Here is an 11,506-nt window from a genome sequence, read left to right on the forward strand (position 1 = left end):
TCCACCTCTCTCTAGGTTAATCCCTGCAATCACATAAATATATCAAGTTGCTCTTTCCTCCTAAGAAATCAACACATATTTATCAAGGGCTTACTAAGCACCTGATACTATGCAAAGCACTGGCACTGCCTTCATGAAACTCTGAAGAGGTAGTAAAAATATAAACTCAGACTAACAGAGTCTGTTCTGCTTCAACCCAAGAATTCATTTCTAAGAAACCTCCTATTATCAAAGTAATGAAATAAAAGACACTGTTCAAAAGGAGCAAAAAGGACTAAGGGACCAGATAGTTTCAGACTCAAAATACTAAATTCATTTTACCTGCAAGAATTTCAATAAGGTATCAAGTTATCCTACCACTAAGCAAGTCCAGCTTTTAGTTGTATTCAGTTTTTGCTCAAGAGCAAAGTCTTTCTTTTCCCAGCTCAATTAGCATTACCAAAAAAAAGTATCAGAAACATCACCCATTGTTGTGATAAACAAAGCAGAAAGCCACCTTAAACATTTTTTTCCTACCCAACTTGTGTTACTTTCGATAGTGGTTGGCTTAATGCAAATCGTGTTCCCGACATCATTTGCTGCTGTATGACATCCAATTCCCGCTATAAAAGGGGAAGTCTTGGGATGCTAGAGAAGTAAGCCAAGGGGCTCATACCCAGCATGGGCAGGTCAGGAAGGCCTGCCAAGGAAGTGAGACTTCAGGGATGAGTAGGAGGCAGTTAAGCAAGAGAGGAAAGGGAAGGGGGAAAGTTGTGCCAAGGCAAAGAGAACAACATTTACAAAGGCCCTAAGGGGAGAATGGACACACACTTCCAAGAACACAACACAGTGGAAAAGAGGGAGGACAGTGACAGGGGAAATCAAGTGAGAGGCAAAGGCCATGAAGTCCTGTGGGCTGAATTTACATTGTGAGCAACAAGAAGCCATTAAAGGGTTTAAGTGAGAGGTCACACAATCTTGCTTCATTTTACCTACCTCTCCTCACTTCTTCCCTTCAAGTTCGGCTTCTAAAAAGAGCAGTGTACACTTGCTAGTTTGCATTTCTTCCTGCCTTCTCTCCTATACTCCAGTTATCTGTCTTGTGAAATCCGCTGATATGGCTCCCTTTAAAGTATCTGTTAATCTAGCTGCTCAATGTAATGGCCCTCTCAGGCTGGCCCTTAACTGTCATGTGGCCCTGTTGACCCTCAACTCCCTCCACTGCTTTCCTCCCCACTTCTGCAGCTGTTCCTCACCAGTCTTTTTAGCAAGCTCTTCTTTCTCTACACATCCTTTTTTTTCTTTTTGAGACAGAGTCTCGCTCTGTCGCCAGGTTGGAGTGCAGTACCGTAATCTCAGCTCACTGCAACCTCCACCTCTGGGGTTCAAATGATTCTCCCTGCCTCAGCCTCTAGAGTAGCTGGGACTACAGGCATGGGCCACCACACCTGGCTAATTTATGTATTTTTAGTAGAGACAGGGTTTCACCATGTTGACCAGGACAGTCTGGATCTCCAGAAGTCATGATCCGCCCACCTCAGCCTCCCAAAGTGCTGGGATTACAGGCATGAGCCACCGTGCCTAGCCCATCCTATTAAATGTTGTATGTCCAGATTCTGTCCTTGGCCTGTGGTATTTCCAAACGCTCTGTATCTTCCCTGGATGATCTCATCGATATCTAAGACATCAAGTATCAACCATGAGCTCATGATTTCAAAAATCACATTTACTCAGACCTCTCTCAAACTCCAAATTTATACATTCAACTAGCTTCATTTCACTGTCTTGCAGGTACCTCAAATGGAATTAAACAGTTTCAAAACCAAGCTTACATATAACTTATACCCCTTTACCATCTCATCTCAAATCTCTATCTCCCCTCCATCCCTCCTGCCACTGCCTAAGTGCAGCTCATCATTTCTCTTCAGGTTTACTCCAACCAACTACTGCCCTGTGCTGCATGCCTACATTTTGCCCATTCAGCCCACTAGCAGTCAGAACAATCTTGCTAAGATGTAAAATGATCTGCAGGGCACAGTGGCTCACTCTTGTAATCCCAATACTTTGGGAGGCCGAGGCGGGTAGATCACCTCAGGTCAAGAGTTCAAGACCAGCCTGGCCAACATAGCAAAACCCCGTCTCTACTAATAAAGTACAAAAAAATTAGCCGGTCACGGTGGTGTGTGCCTGTAATCCCAGCTACACTGGAGGCTGAGGCAAGAGACTCGCTTGAATCCAGGAAGCGGAGGTTGCAGTGAGCTGAGATCGCAACACTGCACTCCAGTCTGGGCGACAGAGCGGGACTCCATATTAAAAAAAAAAAAAGAAGTAAATATGATCACGGTATTTCCAGGCTTACAATTCCACAGTGAGTTCCTATCAACCAGCTCAAATTCCTTAGTCTGATCTACAAGGGTCTTCTAGGCTCTGCCTTATTCTCCAGCACCTTAACTTCACATCAGTCTCCAGGCTAAACTGTGGGTGGTTCTCTCAGCATTCCACCCTGAGTGCCTTTGTGCACTCCCTCCTTCCTCGAACACTAATTCTCTTCACCTCCCTTGTATTCTTTGCCTGGCTAATGTCTTTCAAGACTCAGGTGAGGTCCTCCCTCCCCCAAAAAGCTTCACCAGAACTCCCATGTGCACCTCTTTTTGAAAAATACAGGACTCCTAGGTACTCACCTCTACAATACCCTTAACTTGAAGCTAGCTTTACATGTATCACTTTTAAGTTTTCATCTGCTTACCTATTTACAGGGCTGCATCCTTAAAAACTGGGACTCTGTCTTTCAACAAGAATCCTAAGTGTCTAATACTAGCATGTAACAAGCATGTTATGAGTGAATTAATAAAATTACGGAACTGCAATGAGGCCCGAAGACAACAAACCCCAGAGTGTGAGCACCTCGAGGGCAGGAACTTTGTCAGGAGCAATTCTCTGCTGAATCCCCAAGGCCCAAAGTAAAAGCTGCAGTCACTGGAGGTCCAGGCATATTTGTGGAATGGCTGAATGAATGTTCTAAGGCCACAGGAAAACACATAGTCCAAACTTCCTGACTTGCTTTCCATTACTAACTTTCTTGGTTTGTGACCTACTTTTACTGTAACACCAGTAAGCATGGCATGGTTTCTACTGACCAAACTAATGGTCTTGTTTTTCCATTAGGAAAAAATAATAATATGAGCATTGACCAAACAAGTAAACTACGGGATTCCTCAGTAAGAATCTATAGAATCCTCAGTAAGAAACTATAGAAGGATTTCCTGATCTCTTTGAAAATGAATGTGAAATCTCCAGTGGATGCAAGTTTATTTTTCTGGAAAGAGTAATCAAAATTCTCATTGAATTTTCAAGGATATTAGTGATACCAAAGAAAATCAAATTTCTTAAACCAAAATGTTAAGCTGAATTGTTATATTCATTTTTCTCTTTTCAAATCTATTTTGATATATAACTTAACCCTTAGAGACAGCAGTCTCTGCTAAAACAAATGTAATTGGAGAAGATGCAGCTGGCAGGCTCTCTCTCACATTAAGATTCCTACTAGAATTTGCATTTCAGATTGTCTATAATTGGAAGAGTCCATACCAGCATACTTTAAAACTTAGAGCCCTATTCTAACATACTCTGTATCATGGGAATCAGGATATTTATAATTCCCTACTAATGTGTTCAAGAAGAAAACGTTACTTTCTGAACACATTTTTTCGCTGTCATCTAATTAAATGGAAAGGGGAAAAACCCAGGATTATCCACATTTACAGGAAAGCCCTTCTTTTACTTTACACAGAAAGAACCAAACATCAGAAGCGGCATTAACTTAACCGTCACCAAATTCAATCTTGGGAAATATATGGCGAGAATTAAACGGAGGGGTAAGCAATTAGGTCATTTTAAAAGCAAGTTTTTTTTTTACTTTTTTTAATGTAATTTCTTTTCTTTTTTTCCCTAGACTGCTCAGCAGCAGTTCTGTTTGAATTAAAAGGTAGTCTAGTTGACATAAAAAAGTGAATCACAAGTGTTCATACTACAGATTGCATCTATGTGAGCTGAATAGGCACAATTACTCTTGGGCGATAGGCGTCGTAACAGGGTGCCCCCGGGGAGGTGATGAGGGCACTTTCTCAGGACACGGAAAGGTTATTTTGATTTGAGAGGGCCTGCAAGGGGGATTCATTCGTGACACTCGTTTGGGAGCACACACGAGATCTGCGTTTCACTGTAGGGAAAGTATACCTCAGCAAGGAAAACTATAAAGAGAACGACACGCTATCACTGGACGAACAGAAGCCGAGCCTCTCTCGTTCCGAAAAGGCTCTATGGGGGACCCTACGCTGGGCGCCGCTGGGCCGCGACGGAAAATGAAGGCGGGGAGGGGAGTCCCGGGAGCGAGACCACTGCCAGAGGCCACGAGCCACCCACAACCACCGCGGTTCCGCCAGGAGGGCTTCGCTTCGAAGAGGGCTGAGGCGGCGGGCCCGGCGCCTAGAGCGTCAGCTCGACTAGGACATCGCGGCCCTGCTCGCCCGCCCCCGCCCTCCCCGCTCCCGGGGCCACCCGCTGCCCGCCCCCGCCACAAAACACCCAGCCGAAGAAAGAGCTGTCCACAGCGGCGTGGGAGCGACCGCGAGGCTGCAGCCCTGAGAGCGCGGCCTGCCGCCCCAACACTGACTGCCCGTGCGCCCACACGGATTCCCCAAGGACCCCAGACCCACGCCGAGCAACGCTGGCGGTATTTCCACGCGCTACACTAGACGCTGCTGGGGCGCCGCCTTCCAGAACAAACTGCGCTTGCGCTAACCATGAGGCCGCTCAGCTCAAGTCTGCCCTTTTTTTTCCTTTTCCCCCAGGAGCAAGAGAGCGGTCAGCGCAGGCGCGCCCCTGACGCGGCCCGCGCCGCCACTTCCGCCCGGAGCGAGAAGCGGGGGAGGCGGGAGGGAGCTTGCGGACAGGGCACGAGTCCGGGTCTCGGAGGAGGTTGGCGACCGCTCCGCGGCTCTGCGACTCACCAAGTACAGCGGCTGCCAGCGACGATGAGCATCCAACTCCTCAAACTCCTGCTCGATGGTGGTGGGCATGGCGGCGGGAACGAGCTGGCGCGAGCAGAGCCTGCGCCGGCTGTGAGGCTCAGGCCCCGCACGATCCGCGGGGAGCGCTCTCGCTGCGACGCATGCGCGGTACGCGTCGCGCCCCGCCCCCACGCCAAAGCCTGGCCGGCTGTGGGGAAAGTACCTGGAGCGTCGGACGTCAGCGCGCAGACTCTGCGCCCTAGCGCTGCGCGGAGTCGGCGGCGGGGCGGGGGCGGGGCGCTCTGGGGGCGGTGGGGGGCGGGTTCGGAGGTCGCCCAGGTGGGAGGGGGCGGGGTCAGGGGACCACCCGTCAGCCTTGGTCCTGGCGCGCGGAAGGAGGGGGCCCGCCCCTTGGCTCACGCCTTCCGGCGGTAGGGAGGCGGTGTTGTCGGTGGCGCGCGGTTCCTGGAGTAGGACTCCCTCGTTAAGTATCCTGAGATTCGCCGGCACGCTCCGCCTTCCTTCTTGCTGTCCCTTTTCTCGTTTTCTTCTTGGCCTTCGTTTTTCAAGTGCGGCATTTGAATTTTATTTTAAACGTCGTCAAGGTCAGTTTAGCGGCCGGTGACCAACTTTGGAACAAATTCCTCATGGTTTTCTGGCCTCGTGTCAGCTCTTCTACGCATGCAGATTTTATGCCAAATAAACCGCTGTAGCAGAAGGAAAGGCAGCTCTCCCTGTGTTTGGGAGAATACACCTTGTTAAGAAAACGTTCTACAACTTAAGAATTAGTGTTAACTGTAAAAAAAAGAGCACGTCGTCTTTTACCAAACGTGTTGGTTAGGGAAATCATGTTCCTTCAGATTTAAGATAGTTCATTGTTAGTGAACTCAGCTGCTTGCCCTATCCTACTATATAATCTTCATAAAAAACATGAAGGGTTAGGAAAGGTTTCGCTGTGCTGTCCAGTATTGTAATTTAAATTTTAGATATTAAATTAATTCAGTCCCTCACTGACACCAGCCACATTTCTGGTGCGCCATAATCACATATGACTTGCTATGTGGCAAAGCAAATATGTAAAACATTTCTATCATGGAAGACAGTTCTTTTGGACAAGCTAGCCGAGAGGACTAAAGTACCTGGGGCAGAAAGGTGTCCTTAATCACGTAAAATAATGAAAACCCTAGCCAGAAAAAAAAGCTAGAAGAAATCGTATTAACAAAAAATTAAGCATTCAGCAAGCTTTCTACTTACATAGTGTGATTTAGGGTTACAGGAAAGCTTCCCCTGAAAGACCCCACAGTCTCTAATGGTCCTTGGTTTTGAAATTCTGTCACTGAATCTGATTATTTAGATGAAAGGCATGGTACCTCCCAGAATATCCTGTGACTGTTCTCATTAGTCTGCTCATCAGATTGCTTTCCAACCAAAAAAATTCTGTTCTACCAAGGGAAGACAAGTCGCCCACCTAAAATCAAGGTTGGCAGTGGTGGGGGTGTTTCCCTGAAAAGAGGGGCATCTTTATCTCAAAGCAGCAGTTCTTGTCACCAGGTATTCAGCATCCCTTTGGAACTCACTTGTCAGCTTCTCTGTTTGGGGCGCTATATTTGCCCTTAATATAGCGTTAACTGTAAAAAAGTTTGCTGAGTGCAGCTAAGAATCTAGAGCAGTGGTTCTCACACCAGCATCGTTTGCAGCCACTGTGAGCTTCTTTAAAATGCAAATTTGAAGGCCTCACCCTAACCTACTGAATCTGAATCTCTGGTGCTGGGGTCCGGGAGACTACCTAAGCAAGCTCTTCTGGGGATGCCTATGCCTCTTCTGAACGTTGCTCCAGAAGAATACCTGTACAGGGCTGCACTGAAGCCCTGGGATAAAAAGAAAACAGAGATTAACTTGCTTCGAGATATCCTGCTGATAAGGTATGACTTGTTCTCTCTGACGGATGACCCTCAACCCAGCTAGTTCCTAGCTTGCTGTTTCTGAAGGACCCCACACCTAGACTTTTGCCCCCTTTGAAGTCAAGATCAGAAATTCTCAAGATTTTTAAATGTCGAGCTTCCCTATTGCCCCCAAATTGTTCAGATTCCCTTGATAATAGGCGTACTTTTATGTGCATACTCTATATATTTGAGGAAATACATAAAGAATAGGGTCTTTTAAAAATTACAAATTCATTTAAAAGATATATGAAGTTAAGTAGCCATGTATATTTTTACATAATGGTACATGTATGTATGAGATACTCGTTTTACAGATAATACTTGGTGGATTTGGATTCATAGCAATGTCTTCAGCTTACTTCTTGGCCCCCTCAATCCCTGCAGCTCACAGTTTGGGAACCATTGCTCTAGACCAAAGGAAATGAAGCGTAGCAAGAGTTTGGAGTCCCTTCTTTTAATTGGAACAAAGTCTGCCTTCTGCATTTTAGCGTCCTATTCAAGAGGACCCTCTCCCCTCAATGAATAATTTATATCCCTTTCAGAATTCTACTTGCTACCCTTGGCCCCTCCTATGGTTTGAATAATGGTGTCCTCTCCAAAATTCATATTGAAAGTTAATCCCCATGGTGGCAATATTAAGAGCTGGGCATTTGGGGAAGTGATTATGAGGGTTCTGCTCTCCTAAATTGATTAGTGCCTCATGAAAGGCCTGGAGGGAATTAGCTTAAGCCCTTTTTGCCCTTCTGTCAGGCCATAAAAAGACACCTAGGTGACACCATGAGGAATGGCCTGCCCTTCAGCAGACCAAACATGCTGGTGCCTTGACCTTGGACTTCCCAGCCTCCAGAACTGTGAGAAATAAATTTCTGTTATTTGTAAATTGCACCGTTGCAGATATTTTGTTACAGCAGCACAAACAGACTAAAATGGCCCTTATAGTTAGTTAGAACTTCAGAAGGACAAACTTATCAAAATATAGCCCAGAAGCCTAATATCTACAAGAGCTATACATTTATAGAGTTGGGCAGACATTTGTTGTATAAATTCAGATTGTAGATTCCAGTGAGAATGGAACCTCAGTTAAATATATGTATTTTTTAATAAACTTTGAAATATACACAAAAACACAAATCATAAGTATATAGCTCTGCGAGTTTTTACAGAGTGAACATAACTGTCTGTCAATACTCAGGCCAAGAACAGGAACTTTATCTGTCCTCCAGAAAGCCCCTGGAGCACCATCCTAAATCTTCCCCTCCCCTTTGAGTAACCAGCCCCATGCCCTCTAACGCCATAGATTAGTTTTGCCTTTTTTGAACTTTATTTAATTATATAATATGTGCTTTTTAATGTCTGACTGCTTTATATATATATATATTTTTTTTTTATTGTATTTTAGGTTTTGGGGTACATGTGAAGAACGTGCAAGATTGTTGTCTCACTGCTTTTGTTCAACAAGTTAGTGAGAGTCATCCATGTTGTAGGAATAGTTGGCTCATTCTTGCTGCTAAATAGCATATGATCGTTTGACTTTACTACCATTTATTCTGAATTCAGTTGTTTCTAGTTTGGGGTTATTATGAAGAGAACCATTAAGGACATGCATGTACTTGCCTTTTAATAAACATACACTCGTTTCTTTTGGGGATATATCTAGGAGTGGGATTGCTAGATCGCAGTGTGTCTCTGTATGTCCAACATACCGTGCTGAACAGTTTTCTGAGTGATTGCATCCTTACTTGAGCTTGAACACAGGAAAAGGATGCCCACTATCATCACTTCTGTCCAACATTGTATAGCCATAGCAACAAGTGAGGAAAATTAAGAAGTGGTATAATGATTGGAAAGGATGAAACAAAGTTGATATTAATGTAGCGAATATAATGTACACAGAGAAAATCCGTAGTAATCTACAGGCCAGGTAAACTATTAGATTAGTAAGTGAATTCAGGCTAGGTGCAGTGGCTCACACCTGTAATCCCAGCACTTTGGGAAGTCAAAGTGAGAGGATCGCTTCAGGCCAGTAGTTTGAGACCAGCCTGGGCAACATAGTGAGACTCCATGTCTAAAAATAAAAAATAAAAATGACTGGGTGCAGTGGCTCACACCTGTAATCCCAGCACTTTGAGAGGCCAAGGCAGGCAGATCATGAGGTCAGGAGTTTGAGACCAGCCTGGCCAACATGGTGAAACCCCATCTCTACTAAAAATACAAAAATTAGCCAGGCGTGGTGGTGTGCACCTGTAATCCCAGCTACTCAGGAGGCTGAGGCAGGAGAATTGTTTGAACCCAGGAGGTAGAGGTTACAGTTTGCCAAGATCACGCCACTGCACTCCAGCTTGGGCGACAGAGTGAGACTCTATCTTAAAATAAATAAATAAATAGAAAAAAATTGAATTTAGCAATATAATTGAATAAAAAGTCAATATAAGAAAAATCAGTTGTATTTCTACATAGAGCAGCAACTAGAAAATTTTAAACATTGGAATATAAACTATTCAGGAAAATTCTTAGCAAAAGATTAGCAAAACCTCTAGTCTGAAAACCACAACATATCACTCAGAGGAACCAAAGAAGAACTAAATAAATCGAAGGATATATGATGTAATGTCTTGGAAACTTTAGTATTGTAAAGTTGCCAATACTTCTCAAAGTCATGTATGAATTCAGTGCAATCCCAATCAAAATCCCACCATATTTTTAGTGGAAATTGACAAGCTGATGCTAACATTTACAAATAAAAATGCAAGGGGCCAAGAATAGCCAAAATAATCTTAAGGAAGAAGAAAATGGAGGTTTTACCTCACCAGATAATAAGATTTACTCTAAAGCTACAATAATTAAAACAGTGTGTTCTTAGTGTGAAGATAGACAAATAGAAAAATGGAACAGAATAGAGTCTAAAAATGAATTCAAGGGCCAAAAATAGCCAAGAAGAAGAACAGATCTGGAAGACATTATCCCTCCAGGTATCAAAATCTCTTATAAAGATGTGTGGTATTGATGCAAGAAAAGGCAAGCCGACCAATGGAACTAAACAAAGTCCAGAGACAAGTTCACACATAGAGTCATCTGCTGTGTATCTTTGTGTGTGTGCATTTCACAAAGGCTAAAGTAATGTGTCTTCAGTAAATGGTGCTGCATCCAAAAGAGCATTACTATATGTTTCTATGTATATGAAGTTCAAAAATAGGCAACAGAATAGTGATTACCTCTGGAGGCAGCTTAGGTAGGGTGGGGGTGTTGCCTGGGAAAGAGCGTGAGAGAATCTTTAGGGGTCCTGGAAATATTCTATATCTTGATCTGGTTGGTGGTACACCAAATATTCTATATCTTGATCTGGTTGCATATGATATACACATATTTGTACCTGTGTATATAAAATATCGTTGAGCTCCACATTTAAGTTTTTGGACTTTGTTGTATGTATGTTAACCTCAATAAAACTAAAAAATTCCTCACTCAAGGTAAGAGTGAAAAACATTTTAATTTAAATAAAAATAAATGGTGCTATTTCATTTAGAAAGGGAAACCACACACATTATCTTACATGGTATTTCATAAACTACCATCACTTACGGGATATAGCAAAAGACTGTATATGGCTTCAAAGCCATACAGTGCACCTAGATTCTCTAAAATTGCCAGAAACTACAAAGTGATAGATATGAGCTACATGGGATTAAGATGGGGATTCACTTATTCCATATTTTGTAACCACAAAGTAGATCTGCTGCCTGGGTTTGGACCAAATGCAATTAATGTATCTAACAAAAAATGCCACTATTTATTCAGCTTCACACACAGCCTCCAAAAGGTTAGTAAAAGACCAAATAAATTATGTTTTTTTAAAAAAACTTTCAGGCTGGGCATGGTGGCTCACACCTGTAATCTCAGCACTCTGGTGGGCCAAGGTGAGCCAATCACCCGAGGTCAGGAGTTTGAGACCAACATGGTGCAACCTGGTCTCTACTAAAAATACAAAAAAGTTAGCTGGGTGTAGTGGCCCACGCCTGTAATCCCAGCTACTCAGGAGGCTAAGCATGAGAATTGCTTGAACCTGGGAAGCAGAGGTTGCAGTGAACCGAGATGGCACCATTGCACTCCACTCTGGGTGACAGAGTGAGACTCTGCCTCAAATAAAAACATTTTTTTCAAAAATAACTACCTAACCCAACTACGCAGAATATGTGGTATGCCTTCCAATGAACTATCATAGTACCTAAATATGTCAGTTACCAATTTATTGACAGTAAGTTCAAGGCTTCCTTTTTCACTTTCTCTATGAGAATGGATCTGGGCCTTTCAAATACTTTTGCTTTGCTAGCTGACACAGTATTAAGCTTTGTCAGTAGAATGAGTGGAGAGACACTTAAGGAGAAAGGGCTTGCTGGGAACCACACAAGGGAACTGTGCTTGCTGGGCTGGCTCCAGTGACCAGTGGCCTCCCCCAGCACCCTGCTCCTGAGGTGCATCTGTAGCAGAGTACTCCAGTGAGACATCTCCCCATGAGCAACTTTCCCATACACCTAGAGGGCAAAAGATTGAATGGGGGCCTCCCAAAAATGTGTCTGC

General features: G+C 43.9%; 1 protein-coding gene across 5 annotated transcripts in view; it reads right to left on the minus strand.

Moving 5' to 3' along the window:
* The window catches only part of PTPN2 (protein tyrosine phosphatase non-receptor type 2), a 116,920-nt gene extending 111,767 nt beyond the window's left edge, over positions 1–5,153 (minus strand). For 3 of the 5 annotated variants that reach the window (XM_012472519.2, XM_064379451.1, XM_012472518.2), the window contains exon 1: positions 4,989–5,153. In XM_012472519.2, the coding sequence (XP_012327942.1) occupies positions 4,989–5,057 (69 nt within the window). In that variant the 5' untranslated portion in view covers positions 5,058–5,153. The remainder of the gene's footprint in view (positions 1–4,988) is intronic. The other 2 variants (XM_064379452.1, XM_064379453.1) reach the window with 1 other exon arrangement.
* Positions 5,154–11,506: the final 6,353 nt, after the last annotated feature.

The sequence above is a fragment of the Aotus nancymaae genome, unplaced genomic scaffold (assembly GCF_030222135.1).
Source record: "Aotus nancymaae isolate 86718 unplaced genomic scaffold, 86718_ANA_hifiasm-v0.15.2.pri h1tg000020l, whole genome shotgun sequence".
Classification (NCBI taxonomy): Eukaryota; Metazoa; Chordata; class Mammalia; order Primates; family Aotidae; genus Aotus; species Aotus nancymaae.